Source organism: Bos javanicus, chromosome 15 (assembly GCF_032452875.1).
Source record: "Bos javanicus breed banteng chromosome 15, ARS-OSU_banteng_1.0, whole genome shotgun sequence".
Lineage (NCBI taxonomy): Eukaryota > Metazoa > Chordata > Mammalia > Artiodactyla > Bovidae > Bos > Bos javanicus.
The window spans coordinates 8,764,616-8,781,282 of NC_083882.1; the positions used below are offsets into that span (position 1 = coordinate 8,764,616).

General features: G+C 37.6%; 1 protein-coding gene across 1 annotated transcript in view; it reads right to left on the reverse strand.

The window, feature by feature from the left end:
- Positions 1 to 16,667, reverse strand: part of CNTN5 (contactin 5) — a 1,653,888-nt gene that overhangs the window by 15,936 nt on the left and 1,621,285 nt on the right. Inside the window, exons 22-23 of the mRNA XM_061440146.1 lie at positions 4,476 to 4,662; positions 3,920 to 4,032 (exon numbers count right to left, since the gene is read on the reverse strand). Of these exons, the coding sequence (XP_061296130.1) occupies positions 3,920 to 4,032; positions 4,476 to 4,662 (300 nt within the window). The remainder of the gene's footprint in view (positions 1 to 3,919; positions 4,033 to 4,475; positions 4,663 to 16,667) is intronic.

Sequence of the window (16,667 nt, forward strand, 5' to 3'; positions counted from 1 at the left end):
TGCATACCATGTATCTCTAGTGATCTCTTTTGCTTGTAAAAGCAAAGTAATTGGTCAAGATAAAAAGCTAAAATAAATTTGCCTTCCTTTTGATGTTGTGATTAATTGTGGAAGTTCTCTCTTTGGTTAACAGGAAGTCCTCTACCACAAATTTTCCAAGAATTCTAAGAGGCGAACTCAGTCTTAATAGGTCTGAATCTTTACAGCCCCATGGACTGTAGCCTGCTAGACTCCTCTGTCCGTGGAGTTTCCCAGGCAAGAATCCTGGGGTGGGTAGCCATTCCCTCCTTCAGAGGATCTTCCCAACTTAGGCAATGAACCAAGGTCTCCTGCATTGCAGGCAGACTTATTGTCTGAGCCACCAGGGAAGCCTCTTATTGGGTCATTTCCCTGGTGGCTCAGACGGTAAAGCATCTGCCTACAATGCGGGAGACCTGGGTTCAATCCCTGGGTTGGGAAGATCTCCTGGAGAAGGAAATGGCAACCCACTCCAGTATTCTTGCCTGGAAAACCCCATGGATGGAGGAGCCTGGTAGGCTACAGTCCATGGGTCACAAAGAGTCATACATGACTGAGTGACTTCACTACTTCAAATTAACTCATGGGAAGAGAAATGATTAGTGTGTTGACATGTCCCTAGTTTTGTTAACCTATTGCAACTGCTACACACTATGTTTAAGAAGAGGGCTCACTATTACATTGGTGCCATGTTTGGTCTGGTGGTAGTTTTCTGGGGATGTAGTAGGAATCAAGTGGCAACCCACTCCAGGATTCTTGCCTCTGAAATTCCATTGACAGAGGTGCCTGGTGGGCTATAGTCCAGGGAGTTGCAAAGAGTCAGATGTGACTGACAACAGATAACAGTTGATTTTCAATACTATATCAGTTTTAGATGTACAGTATAGGGATTCCATATTTTGGCTTCTTTGCTGGTGGCTCAGATACGGTAAAGAGTCTGCCTGTAATGTGGGAGACCCAGATTTGACCCCTGGGTTGGGAAGGTCCCCTGGAGAAGAGAATGACAACCCACTCCATTATTCTTGCCTGGAGAATTCCATTCCTGGTGGGCTGCAATCCATGGGTTTGTAAAGTGTCAGACAGGACTGACCAACTAACACTTCACTTCAGCAGGAATCAAATATTCTCCCTCTGAGTATCATACTGTCCACTCCATATTTGTGTGAACCTCCCTCCAGACGATATGGGTGTTTTAGCTGCATGTAGATCCTTGCCTAGGCAGCTCTTGTGTAGTTCTTTTCCAAGTCATGTTCTGAAAAGGAAGATCCAATCTTGTGTTCCCTAGGTTCCATCTCATTAGTTTATATTCATGGCTACTGTTGCATTTAGCTTATATTCACATTCCTGTTCCATTGTGCCTATGTCAATAGGAGGTTTCATGCCTGGTCACTTGCCCTGTGAAAACCAGACCTTTGTAGGGGAACCCAGGCTCTACCTCAGTCATCAGTATGAAGTCCCCTTCCCTCAAGGGGCCCTTTGCATCATTCCTGCCAGTAGGTCTCTCATTGGGAATTAGCCCATCTATCAGAAGATCTAATAAGGTAGACTCTATTTGTTACCATCAGGCTCCTTTCTTAGAAACTAGATTTTCCCTCTAAGGGACATAAAGAGGTGAGACCATTTCAAGGAATAAAAGAAAAAAAAAAAAGCTCTGTCAATGTGTGCCTACTTGGCACTATTTCCACAACTAAGATGGACAACATTAGAGATTCTTCTCCCCGCAACAAAGTATTCCAAGGGGTTTTGCACTGTTTTCATTGAGATAGAACTGGCAGGCAACTTTTAAAGATCAAATTCTTCTGCTAAAATATTAAAAAGTTCTACCTACTGGGTAAAATTCCTCCAATAAGAAAAATAGTAGCTAATTTTTTTAGTGAGCACTTTCTATATACTAAACATTTTACACAAATTGTCTTATTTAATCCTTAATAAATCCTCTATGATACTATTTTTGCATTTAAAAATATTGATCTCTTTATTTTTTATTTGGCTATGTCAGATCTTAGCTGCAGTACACAGAATCTTCCTGTGGGATCTTCTCATTGCAGCAGACGGACTCCATTTGTTGCTCTTGGGCTCAGTAGTTGCTGCATCACACAGGCTTTGTTGTTCCATGGCGGGTGGGATCTTAGTTTTATGACTTGGGATTACACCCACCACCCCTTCATTGCAAGGTGATTCTTAACCACTGGATCACCAAGGAAATCCCCTATATTTGCTTTTTTTTTTTTTTTTAAGTTAAAATGAAACTCAATTTAAGCAACTAGTTCAAAGTTATAGAACTGGGATTTGAACTGGTGTCTCTCTTACTTAAGGGTCGGTTCTCTTTCCCCACTCCACATAACAAATGGAAAGGCCATGCTAGGAAAACACACACCTGATAACATACACTTGTGACTAACTGCATAAAATACCTCTAGTTGGGTCAAAATTAATGTTTTCATCCTCCTTAGAAGCACTGAGCATAAAGAGATGAGTAAGACAGAGGCTTTGCCTTCAATCATGTATAGTCTGGGCAGGGAGATAGCGACATGTAAGGAGGGTAAGCAGTTGTGTGATAGAAGGGACAAACGTAGGCAAGGATGAGGGTCATCTCACCGGGAGCCCTATGCCCAGCTTCATGTTTTCTCCAGGTTGTGTGGTGCTTCTTTTTTTCCCTGAGAGTTGCCCAAAGCCAAATGGCTCTTCCAGGCAGTCATATGCTTTCATCTACCATCTATTTTCCTCTCCAGTTTGAGAGACTGCTTGCCACACTTTTAATGAGATCAGGTTGTTTCTTGGTGATCCATCGCCATTTCTGACCATATTGTTACCCTTAATCATTGGAGGATCTACTTGCCTTAGACTACAAGGTGTGAAGACGAGGGGAAGAGTGTGGAAAGAAGAGGACTAGGGAAGGATACAGAGAGAATGGCTCACCTGTTCTCCCCCAAAGATCAAATTCAATGTCCCTGAAGATTAGGACAGATTTGAGAGAGTGTTTAGTGTGAGGGTGTTTATGATCCATAATAATTCTAGTCTGTAAGAAGTACTATACTTTGTACCTGAATATATTCTTCTTGGGAATTATTTAACTTAAAAATGTATTTCATTTATAACTATTCCAGATTTTAGCTTCAGAATTTAGCCCTTTGTACATCAAATACTGTGTTACCATCTCAGGTAATTGAACAGCCACCTAAATAATGCTTTTCAGTCTAAAGATAATCATTGAAATATTTAAAAATTCTGTTATAAATAATAATCATTAATGATTCTGTATGAGTTTAAGAAATAGAATCCAATATTATGGAAGAAGAATTTGAAGTTCAGCTAATTCAATACCTAGATCACATATTACTTAAAATCAGAGACAAAGTTGTTCTAAACATTTTTATATTTTCAGATCTCTTGCTGGCACATAGCAGGATGACTTATGTGAAATGTTGCATCTATTTTGGAGCCAGCTGTCTCTCTCCATGGTCTCTCTCATATCCCCTGTGGTGACCCTAGCATTTTTTTCTTTTTGTGTTTCTTTGCTAATGGAAAGTCTTTCTACTCAAACTAAGTGGTCCAGTCTTTTCCATCTGCCAGGACAGTTTGTCTTTGGGGAGAGAATGCCAAGACTCTCTGTCAAAGTTATGCTTGTCCTGACAGTGCATCATGGAGCCATCTTCACCCTGTGTTAAAATTGTTGTCTTTTCTACCCATTCGCTTCCTATGCCTTGTGTAGCTGAAACTGATTTTGATTGCCTTGACTTCCCCAGTGTATGAAGACAGTTTCTAGAATAAAGGTAGAACAATGTTTGAGGGGAAAAAAACAGCTATGTTAATAGATCTTTTCATGCCTTTTTAATTGCACATCCTCACAATAGCAATTTTTGAGATGCATGTCTATCCAACAGAGTGAACACACACTGACCTTGTAGCCCATGACTTCAGACTCGTTGGCTAATGGTCTGACGGGGTCCCAGCCCAGAGAAAGCTGAGAGCCCTGTTGCTCCCACCTGAGGTTGTTAGGTGCTTGACTGGGGGCTGCAAAATGAAAAGAAAAGTGAGTGCAAGAGATATCTTAAATACCTTTATTCACTTAAATTCTTGTGAGTATTTCAATCTTTTTTTGTGTTCAGTAGTTAGCTGGCACCATAGGCTTCCTTCCAGTGAGAATCAGATAAGGAGGGTTTTGCTCCAGGAGTATCATTTTAATAGCTTCTCTGCTGAGCTTTTGAACCCAAATCCTTTTATCTCCCTTCTGTGTCAAAAATCGCTTAGCCTTGTTGCACAGGAAGATAACCTTTATCTACTGTGAATGCAAAATTTTCTGAGCTAGTTTTAGAATTCAGATCTAAGCATTGAAGCGAGACTAGGAATCAAAACTCCTCTTCAACTCATTTTATTATGTACCTCATGTGGCTTTCAGAAATGTTAAAAGATGTTTCTCTTTTGTCTGAGACAAACACAAAGCCCAGGTCACTTACGGGATTTCTTGGTGGCTGCACTCACTTCACTGCTGGGTGGCCCATATCCGGCTCCATTATAAGCCCTCACTGTGAAGTGATATAACGTATTTCCTTCTAACCCTGTCAGGATGATGGATGACTCGTTCCCCCTCGTTTTGACGGTTTCTGCTGCATCTTCTTGTTCCATGTCTTTCCGATAACCAATCTGTCAACAAATTATCACATGACAGATTAATTTTAAAGTTTCCCCCGTTGAACTTTTTTTTTACCCCTTGGATGTTTCTCAAACCCACCTCTGGGAAATCATTCCTGTATCACCCAACGAATAGGTTCTACTAATGAAGCCAAATTCAGTCTTAACTGCTGCCTGATTTGCATCTGTGTAAACCATAGCACCTTAACAGTACTCAGCAAAGCAGTGAAAGGTGCTACCTTGTAGCCTGGTAGCATAAAAAGTCATTCATGAAGTTGAAGAAGTTCCTTTCTCAAATGTCATCGGGACCATTTCCCATTCAAAGCCATCTAGCTTTTAATTAATTATTTAAGAAAGAGACATGAGGAATATTTCCTCCTCAGTCCCACACAGAGGTGAATCACACAGCTGGATGAGTTTAAAAGAGAAGAGGTGAGAGAACACTCATGATAATTTGGAATGGTATCTTGGACTGCAAGGAGATCCAATCAGTCCATCCTAAAGGACATCAGTCCTGGGTGTTCATTGGAAGGACTGATGCTGAAGCTGAAACTTCAATACTGTGGCCACTTCATGCGAAGAGCTGACTCATTGGAAAAGACTCTGATGCTGGGAGGGATTGGGGGCAGGAGGAGAAGGGGATGACAGAGGATGAGATGGTTGGTTGGCATCACTGACTCGATGCACATGAATTTGGGTGAACTCCGGGAGTTGGTGATGGACAGGGAGGCCTGGTGTGCTGCGATTCATGAGGTTGCAAAGAGTCGGACATGACTGAGCGACTGAACTGAACTGAAATACATAAAAATAACATTACTAGGATTTGGGAGGGTGGCAGAAGGGAATAGCTCTTTGTCAAAGAGCACTTTGTGCATTGAGATGATCTTTCCTGGTTATACACTCTTGGTGGCTGGTCGCATACCAAACTTGATCACTTTAAGAGATTCAGCAATCATCTGTGTATATCTAATGCTTAACCCTGTTTGTACATTAGAACTTAATTATACATGAAGGCATAACAGAGTAGTTTCCCTCCCCCCGCCCCTACTTCTTTATCTTGGTAAAAATAAAGGGAGAGTAATAGTTCTTTTTCCAGTTAATTACTGTGGTGAAAGAAGTGTATTTCTGCAACCATTGCACCTCCTTCAAGTGCTTTGTCTATAGGCTAGGAAGTCAAACATCACAGTTACAGATTCTGGTACAAAATTCGGGCAGTGAGGAATTTGTTTGAAACTTGATATATTCTGGGTTATACCTTGGACACCCAATTCCTTGAGTCCATTGGGAGGTACCAGAGGCTGCTCTCTTCCAGGAAAAAAAAGGACTGGAATCCCTTTCCCAACCCTCTTCCAGCCTAGATGCTGGCTGAAGGCAGAGGGAGTAAAAAATGTCCAGAAGAGGAGGAAAGTTAGAAATTATAACTGCAGCCTTATGACATGAAGACTGTAACAGCCATATTTTCTTCTTTATATTGTTTCATATCTAAAAATTAAATAGCCTGGGTCCCTTCCTTTCTTGTGAAAGAGTGTTGTGCATAGGTAACTTTCTATTGTAGCCTGTTAGAGGAGACAGACAGGTTGACTAAAGGAAGTTTCTTGGCTTTCCATCGTAAGGAGATGGTGAGTACATCTTCATTTGTTTAAGAGATATTTGCACAATGTCAGTATGGAACATTTCCACTGCCAATTGTTACTTTCAGGGAACTGTTGAATGGGGAGAAGAATGTGTATGGATGTTGAGTAATGAAAAGGATCTAGTACTTTAGTTTTCAACATCCATTTCACCCTCATTCTAGTGTGTCTTCCTGGACTGAAGAGATGAAAAAATAAACACCATATTTCCAAGGCTCCCTTGCAGTTAGGGCTCTGAATATATTTTAGGTATAGCCAGTCAGATGCATATGCCTGGTATTTGAAAGTAAAAGTGAGATATAGATTGGGGAGATATAGATTGAACTTCCACCAATTCTGGTGTTGTTTTTTTTTTTTTTTTTCCTTTTGATTTGTTTTTTGCCTACAAGTATAGTAACAGAGACATTATTTTTCCTTTCCCCTTCACCCTCTGACTGTGGCAGCAAAACTGAATGGCTCATTGTCCAAGCATTAGCTTTATGGGAGTTAAGAAGCCACACACAAGAAAACCATTTTGTTGGTGCAAATTATAGTAACATGGTGGAATTCTGGAACTGGCAGTAACATCAGAGGCTTCCAGATCACAAAGTCTTCTTGAATGTGGAGCTGTCCTGTTTGTGATGACTTCCAAACAAACCAGGGCAGTGGAGTGTGGGACTAGGGCTGGAGATTTACTGGTTTTAGTAGACATCAGTGTCTTCCTCTGTATCTTGGTCCATTGATTAGCTTTAACAGTCATTTTTCAAAGATCATGGAGTCTGTTAATTTAATTCAATAATTTTGTAAACAGTTTAATACTTATAATAAAACACTTCCTATTTAAGCTAGAGTAGTTTAATTCTTTGCAATTAAACACTGTCTGACACACCTACACAGCTCTTGGGGAAAAAAGTGTATATAGTTAATAAGGGACTTCCCCAGTGGCTCAGTGGTAAGCAATCCACCTGTAATGCAGGAGACACAGTTTCAAGCCTTAGGTTGGGAAGATCCCCTGGAGGATGGCTTGGCAACATACTCCAGTACTCTTACCTGAAGAATCCCATGGACTGAGAAGCATTGCAGGCTACAGTCCACAGGGTCGCAAAGAGTCAGACACGACTAAAGCAACTAACCACGTACTCACATAGTAAGATAATCATAATCAAATTCCTGTTTGTCATCCTTGTCTCTTCACAGATTTGAACTGGCATACAGCTGAATGAATGAACTTCAGAAATTTGTTTGATTAAGCTGAAATGCTCTAACCCTGACTTCTGTATTATGTTTGCCCCATTATTCCTAATTCCAAGAGCTAACTTATCTTGTTTGATTTTCAGCATACTTTTAACTGAAGAAATCTAAGCTATTTTCAGACTACAAAATTGAATGACATGTTGTTGGATGAACAAATGTGTATCTTTCTCCTTCCCAATGATATATCCGATTTTCAGATCTCTGTTTCAACTTTCTTTAATTGGCTGGATTATTTTAAGTTAGTTAAATATATATATTTGAGAGAGTTTAGTGTGATTAAATTCAACAGATTACAGATTTCGATACAAACACAGATTCCAATACAAAGTCTGGACTTCTAAATATTGAATGTTTAATTTGCTGATGAATCACCATGAAATTAAACATCCTAAATAAAAGATATTATGTTCTTAAGTGACAGATTTTGAAAAAATATAAATTCTAGCTGTACCAGATAAAACCTGTCATAAATCTAAAATTTTTTTAAAAAGGCATTATTTCTCTTTCTGGAATTTTGAAAAAGAAAAAAGAGCTGGAAGAGTTATTACCTTTACAGAGAAATAATAATTTTATTTCCTACATTTTTGATGGAGGAGAGGATAAATCAGAAAAGCAGAAAAACATATGGAGTTTAATATCATGCTTATCTAGCGATTCTTAACTTGGAATTGAGGTAATATAGTATTCATAAGTCACACTATACCTTTTAAAGTTGAAACTTCCTCTTTATTCAATTTATTTCTCCATGATTCAATTCTATCATGATGATAAATTTCATCAACATATAAATTTTGAACTCTCTATGAGATCACTTGAAATGAAGTTTAAAACATTTTAAAAGACACAAATATCTGAAACTAGAAGCATAGATAACCTGCTATTTTATCACTTTCACACAATTGGGGTTTTCATGGGTGTGTTTTTATTACATTACATTATTATACCCTTCTAGTATTTTTATTACATATAGCTAATAAATCATGTACTTATAGTCACATATGAATATTTTCCCATTTTTATAGTAATAATTTATCATATCCCTTGTGTACCAAATACCATTTAACCATTGTTCTTATGTGGAACATTTGGGTAGCTTCCAAATTTGTTCTCTTACTTAAAATGTTGACATGAGTATGTTCTTTGTTCATGTATATTGTTTCCAACATATTGGAGTAATTCCCCAGAACAGAATCCTACACAGGAGATTATAGGATCCAAAATTATTGAAATTTTTATACTTCTGAAACAAAAGTGCTACACTTGATTTTCAAATAGTTTGTACTAATTTTCATTTCCAACAACAGTGTATAAATCTGAGAGATACACTGTACTGTTGCCAGCTCTACGTATATCATGGTTGTGGATTCAGAGGCCTACATTTTAATCATATTTTTGAAATCTATAAGTTTCATATAATGGGACAAGTTACTTAACCACTGAATCTCTATATCCTTATTTATAAAGCAGCTAAAATACTACTTACTTCAGTTTTATGAATTGTTTTCAGACAGTTCCCCTATTGTCATTCAACTACTTAAACTATTTTGTTTCTTGGTGGTTTTATATTTCTGATTTTTGTAACTTGTAAGTCTGTTTTCTTTTTTCTTGCTATCCTTCACATTGTTTTATTTTCTGACTTCATTCCTCAAAATTATGTTTACTTATGTGTAATATAAATAGTGGCAGGCAGGAAGCATGAATTCTGAGTCAGCCAATAGCTTTAAGAGTGTAGATTTGAACTTAAATCTGCAGGATGCTTTTCTTAGTAGATAACCCATTTTTTCCAAAATTGATTCTCCAGCGACTTAGTAGTAGTAGTAGTAGGATAATGATAATTTTAACTATGCAGATAACATACTCAGTTATCTGATATGATGATTCTAAGATATTCATGTCATACACAATCTAGTTTCCTTACATGAAGTTATAGGATTTAAATCTACCACTGCTGCTGTATGTAGTCAAAGATTACTGGATGAGCCACAGACTTCCCCCTATTTCCCAGTTTTTATTTAGTCACATTTACAATCATTGAAGGATTCTTCCTATCTGATTTTTGTTACCTGTTAGTTTTTAAAAGCATAATTCTTATCTGCTGTATTCCCTTGTTTTATAACTTAAATTGCACTCAGTGGTCACTGCTCATTCAATAGTGTATTTCCTGAGTTTAATAAACAGCTCTATTATCTGATGTTATTTAAATTGCAAAAATTTTTGCACCATTGCAAGTAATTTATTCTCTAGTAAGGTTAGATTTTTTTTTTAAATAATCAAAATGCATAGTGAAATGTAAATATTTTACCATACTTTGAGTTTTTCAAAACTATTAAATTATTCATTCAAAAGTTTTTTTGAATATGCATTATTTACCAAGCACTGTGCCTGCAGGCAACTGGGGATTAATGGTGAGTCCAAAAAGACATAGGCAGAACACAGAGGAATTTTAGGACTGTGAAACTATTATGTACAATTTACAATGGTAGATACATTTTGTCAGAAGACTTAGAATGTAGACATCAACAGTGACTCCTCATTTGTTTTATTTTTATTGAAGTATAATTGACTTATAATGTTGTGTTAATTACTACTGTACAGCAAAGTGATTCAGTTATATACATTCTTTTTTATGTTCTTTTCCCTTATGGTTTATCATAGGATATTGACTATGGTTCACTGTGCTATACAGTAAGACATTCTTATTTATCCATTCTATGTTTAAAAGCTTATATTTTCTAACCCCACCTCCCACTGTATTCATTCCCCAACCCCCTTCCCTTTGGCAACCACCAATCTGATCTCTGTTTTTGATTCTGATTTTGTTCTGTAAATAGGTTAATTTGTGTCATATTTTAGATTACACATATAAGTTATATCATATGGTATTTGTCCTCTTTCTGCCTTACTTCACTTAGTATGATAATCTCCAGGTCCTCCATGTTGCTGCAAAGAGTGAATGCTAATTTAAACACTGGATTTTGACTGGTAATGATGTGTCACTGTAGGCTCATCGACTGGAGCAAATGTCGTTCTCTGAGGGGGATGTTGATCATGGAGGAGTTAAGGTTCAGTGGGTGAAGACAGTGGGTACATGAGAACCCTTTTTTCTGCTTAATTTTTCTGTGGATTCAAAAAGTTTCTTAATTGGAAAAAAATAGTAGCCAACAAAGTTATTGAATGAAAAACCACACAAATGTGGTTCAGTCAAGCTGCATATTGCTAGAGTTCTACAGTGTGGGCTAGGACTCAGTGGAGGGAGGCTGGTCAGAGAAAGCGTCAGTAAGGAAGGCAGAGGACTGGTACGTGCAAACGTGGAGAGGTGAGTGGAGAACGTGTGAACCTGAAAAAAACTCCACTTAGGCCAACGTGAAGTCTGAGGGTGCATGTGGCTCCATTTGATCCTAGAGGCAAAGGACGGAGCCTAATCTTAGCACTGGCTGGATTAAACAGTTTGGAGCAATGCCAACACATTGAAGGATCTTAAGCAGGGGTGAGAGTGACATGTACATGTATCGAATTTTTGTTTTGAAAAGATACATGCAGCAGTCAAACATTTTTTGCTTTGTTTTTTTCAGCATATAAATTAGGTCACTCGTTTGTCCAAAACTCTCCATATTGCACTTAGAGTAACTTGCAGACTGCTCACCACAGCTTACCCAACAAGATCGCTGTGTACTTCTCCAACTTCATCTTATATCTCACATCACTGTGTTCACCACCTTCCAGCAAAACAGCCTCAAACATTGAGTCACATTCTCGATTTATAGCCTTTGAACTTCTAGTGTCTTTTACCCAGAAACTCTTTTTACATTTCTTTCTCCAAATGGCCATCTCCTTTTCATCCAAGTTTTAGCTAAACTGCAAAGCTTCCCTTTGTCACTTCCTTAAAGAAACTTTCCCTCCCTTAGTCACTCTATTTGATATTACTCTGAGTTTTATTATGATTATTATTATCACTTATAATTATCACTAAATGAAAGGAAAAGGAAAGTGAAGTCGCTCAGTCATGTCTGACTCTTTGTGACCCATGGACCATAGCCTACCAGATTCCTCCATCCATGGGATTTTCCAGGCAAGACTACTGGAGTGGGTGGCCTTTCCTTTCTCCAAGAGATCTTCCCAACCCAGGGATTGAACCCAGGTCTCCTGCATTGTAGGCAGATGCTTTATCATCTGAGCCACTAGGGATGCCTATATGAATCACTATATGAAACTATTATTTATCTGTTTAATTGCTTGCTTCACATTGGCATTGAGGAGCACTGTATGATTTATCTTGGTGAATAAATGGTTGTAACATGAAGACAGTTTAGAAAGGGGCTGAATTAGAAACAGGAGAGCAGTTAGGAGGTGATACTTGAGTCTGGTAAGAAATGAGGATGGCCTGGATTAGCATGATAGCTATGGACATGGGGACGGATATGCAGTAGAGAGATCTTTAGAAGATAAAGCCAGCAGACTTTGGTGACAGGCTAGTTATAGGTGTGACAAGAAACTCTGTGGGCATTCTCTACTTTAAGGTAGGGATATTACTTTGTTTTTGGATTGCTGTTTATTTGGATTTTTATTGTTACTATTGTCACTGATTTTGCTGCATCTATTCTATCTTCTTGGCAGATATCTATTTGGTTTATGGACCAAACTTCTTTTGTTCTTTACATCTGCCTTCTTCTCTCTTACTTTATAGTAAAATTTCCTTATTCATGTACTTTGCATTCTGGGTTTACTTCTCAAGCTAGTACTCCAAAGCATTGGTCTAAATAATTAGTGATATCAAATTTGCTTGATTGTTCCTAATGAATATTTTATTCTAATTACTTTGATTTTGATTTTATTGAATTCTCTTTAATAACCAGCATTGTTCTTTTAACATATTGATAGAAGAAATATTTTATTTTCTCTCACTGATATCTAGAAACTATGTTTAAAAATTATCTTCTTATTTATAAGAAAATCTCTTATGGGAAAGGAATTAATACTGAGCCTTATCATTTGTTTTCTTATTCCAAAGATTTTTCTCCTATCATTTCCTTCTTTTTTGAAAAGTGTTTCTTTTGTTTAATCATTCTAGGATTTAAACTGTTTTTAATGGTGCTCTACATTTGCATGGGGATATATTCATCTCTAGACTGTGTATCCAAGCCCAGTGGCTGATGCTGTGAGATAGAGGCCAAACTTTGTGCTAGTACAAGCCTCCACTCATATTCTCCACACAACACAAAAGAATTTTCAGAAGCTTGAGATGAGAGACAAAGCTTCATGTTTGTGACTACAGTTTTTTCATTGAAGAAAAAGATAAAGGAGAAGGAGGCCAGAGGCTATTTTGTTGCTTGCTTGAATCTAGAAAATGGAATTTTGAAGATGGGTCATTGCACGAAGATGAAAGGAAAGAAAACCTTAGAAAATCCTACTAAAATTCTTGTTTCATACTCCTCATTATGATTGCAAAGAAGGCTCTCTCTTTTCTCATGGTTTCATGGTTACTTTAAGGGAGATTAAGAAAAGGTGATTTTACGTGTTTCCATTCAATTCACAGCCATTCCTAAATTCAAAAATTGTGACTAAACTGACAGTTAGAAGGCAGACACTTCATTACTACCCTGCTTTCTCTACTGATTCTTCTCCTTCAGATACACTTTAAACACTATACTGTTTTCCCAAATAATGCTTAAGTTCCTTTTTATGTTCCTCTTACGTAACACCTAAGTTCAGCCATGTATTTCTATTGAGTTTCAGAAATTCCCTGATAGCACAGTTGGTAAAGAATCTGCCTGCAATGTAGAAGACCACAGTTCAATTCCTGGGTCGGGAAGATCCCCTGGAAGAGGAAATGGCAAGCCACTCCAGTATTCTTGCCTGGAGAATCCCATGGACAGAGGAGCCTAGGGTCCATGGGGTCACAAGAGTCAGACACCATTGAGTGACTAAGCATGCACGCCAGTATTCTTGGGCTTCCCTGTGGCTCATCTGGTAAAGGATCCACCTGCAATGTGGGAGACCTGGGTTCCATCCCTGGGTTGGGGAGATCCCTTGAAGAAGGGAAAGGCTACTCGCTCTAGTATTCTGGCCTGGACAATTCCAGGGACTGTATAGTCCATGGGGTTGCAAAGAGTTGGACATGACTGAACGGCTTTCACTTTATGCAGCACCTAAGTTCATCCATGTGTTTCTATTGAGTTTCAGAAATTCTATATATAGGGAGCACATTTCCCATGGATAATGAATTTGTTTCGGTCAGAAGAGTCTCTGCTTGCCTCTATTTAGTTGATCTCCAGTTTCCTAATCTCCTGAGTTTAGCACTAGGTATAGTTATTAAATTGGCTATTCACAATCAATACTTTGAAATACACTGGCAGTCAGCATTATTAGATTGCATGCACAATTAGCCGCTTTGTGCCCAGAGGTAATTTTACTATAAAGGATACAATTTAATGAATCAAATAAGATAAATAAACAATGTGTAGTTAAGATTTTTAATATTTATGAGACAGTTCAACAGTGATTAGAGGCTCTGCGGTGAGGAAGTATGAAATGCAGCAGGAACATAAGGATGGATATAATTTACTGAATAAATTGCATTTATTTTTTCTATAAACTGTCACCGCTATCTAAAAATTACACTTAAAAACTGGTTTCAAATATAATTGAATTTGTTCTTAATATGTGTAGTTCAGTGTAAGTCTTTTACAAATGTTAGTTCCCTTCCCTTCTTCATTTTATTTACTCAAGTGTTCTAAAATACAATATATTAAACAGAAAATATTATGGGAGTATTATTTATTTTTATAATCAAGGTCTTTAAATGTTTTGTCTGATGAGGGGTAAACATAAGAGTCCCTAAATACATACTAGTTAAATGAAAAAAGAAAAGTTACAGTATGAAAGTTAATATAGGTAGAAGTGTATTAATTTTTTTTAAAAAAGTATTGTGTACTCAAGTATATTATATAGTTAACCACATATAAGGTGCTAGAAATGTAGTTTTGGAAATGTATAGTTTTAAATGCATATATTAGAAAAGGCAAAAAGCCAAAAAATCAATGATAAAACCATCTCATGGAGTTTGAAAAACAGTACATTTTAAGCCCAAATAAACTAGAAAGAGGGTATAATAGAGATGGCAGCAGTACTTAATGAATTGAGAAACAAAATATAGGAATAGAGCCAAAGTTAATTCTTTGAAAAGGCCAAAGAATTTGTAAAGCTCCTTTGATCAAGAGTCATCAAAATAGAGAGAGAAGGAGAGGACATCAGCATGCAAGAATTGAAATTATTGAAAGAAAATAATACCACTGATCTCAGAGATATTAAAAAGACAATGCTAGAAAGTGGAAATGCTTTGTAAAGTGGAAATGCAAATCCTGCCCTAGGTGAGAATTTTAAAAGTCTTGGCAAGTATCCAAAAGCAGACAGAATCTGAAGGAGAGTTTACTCTTGACAAGTTACAACTATGACAGGTAAGTTTGTGAATGTTTTGTTTGAGAATATGAGCATGATGCCAGGAGTTAACTAGCTGGAGTAGCAAATGGTAGAGTTTAGTGCAAGAAAAAGCAGTTGGAAACATAAGGAGGCAATTTAAAAAGTAAGAGAATGACAGAAATCCAAGTATAAACTTTTCATATCTTTGGCGAAATGATAAACAAATTTTGCCTGGGGATAAATACTGTGGCATTTGACAAAAATGTAAGCAGTGACCAAGAGCAATCTACTCTTAAAAAAGTTGCAATGGGTGGGATTTTTGAGCTTGCTGAATTTTAACTGAGTGTATTCTCTAATCTGCCTGACTTCAGGATACAGAAAAATGACAGTTCTTTAAAGCTTGTGTTTAGAGACTCATTGGGGCTTTCCTGATAGCTCAGTTGGTAAAGAATCTGCCAGAAATGCAGGAGACCTGGGTTCGATCCTGGGTTGGGAAGATCCCCTGGAGAGGGAAAGGCTACTCGAGTATTTTGGCCTGGAGAATCCTATGGACATACAGTCCATGGGGTCACAAAAACTCAGACATGACTGGGCAACTTTCACTTACTTAGAAACTTATTATGAAATATTTTGGATGAAAATTATATGATGACAGAGATTTTCTTCAAAATAGTACTACGATTGCTTGTTTTTGTTGTTCAGTCACTAAGTCATGTCTGATTCTTTTGCAACCCCTTGAACTGTAGCTTACCAGGCTCCTCTGTCCATGGGATTTTCCAGAGAAAAATACTGGAGTGGGTTGCCATTTCCTTCTTCAGGGGATCTTCCCAACTCAGGGATTGAAGCCCTGTGTCCTGCATTGGCAGGTGAATTCTTTACTACTGAGCCACCAGGGAAGCCCTAGGATTGACTGAAAGTGAAAATGATAGTTGCTCAGTCATGTCCAACTCTTTGCGACCCCAAAGATTGTAGCCCACCCGGTTCCTCTGTCCATGGAATTCTCCAGGCAAGAATACTGGAGTGGATTGCCATTTCCTTCTCCAGGGGATCTTCCTGACTCAGGGATGGAAACTTGGTTTCCTACATTGGCAGGCAGATTCTTTACCTGCTGTTTATATATGGTTTCACGTGGCTCCCCTGGTGGCTCAGACAATAAAGAATCTGCCTGCAATTCAGGAGACCTGGGTTCAATCCCTGGGTGAGGGAGATTCCCTGGAGAAGGAAATGGCAACCTACTCCAGTATTCTTGCCTGGAGAATTCCATGGACATAGAAGCCTGTTGGACAGTCCATGGAGCTGCAAAGAGTCTTTACAACTAACACACACAGGCACACATATATAAAACAGATTATTCATTATTAAGCCCAATTATTCATTAATTCATAATTATTGAAGACAAGTGTTGAGTAGAAATTCAGTATACTCTTTTGTATATTTCACATGTGTAAATATTTCACAGCACAAAGTTAAATAAAAATATGATAAAATCAATGATTATGGTTATATTACAATGAAAAGATTAAATAGGAATAAAGCAAAAAAAGATCTGCAAGGTCAGTGTAGACAAAGATCAAAGAAGGCCTAAAAAATGAAAGCTATATAATGATCATTAGATTTGATATTGCAAGTGGATAATCCTACCAAAACTGTTTTATATACTCAGTCTATTCATAACATACCCAAACTGTAAACAAACGTCCATCAATGGAAGAATGATAAATAAATTGTGGAATACTC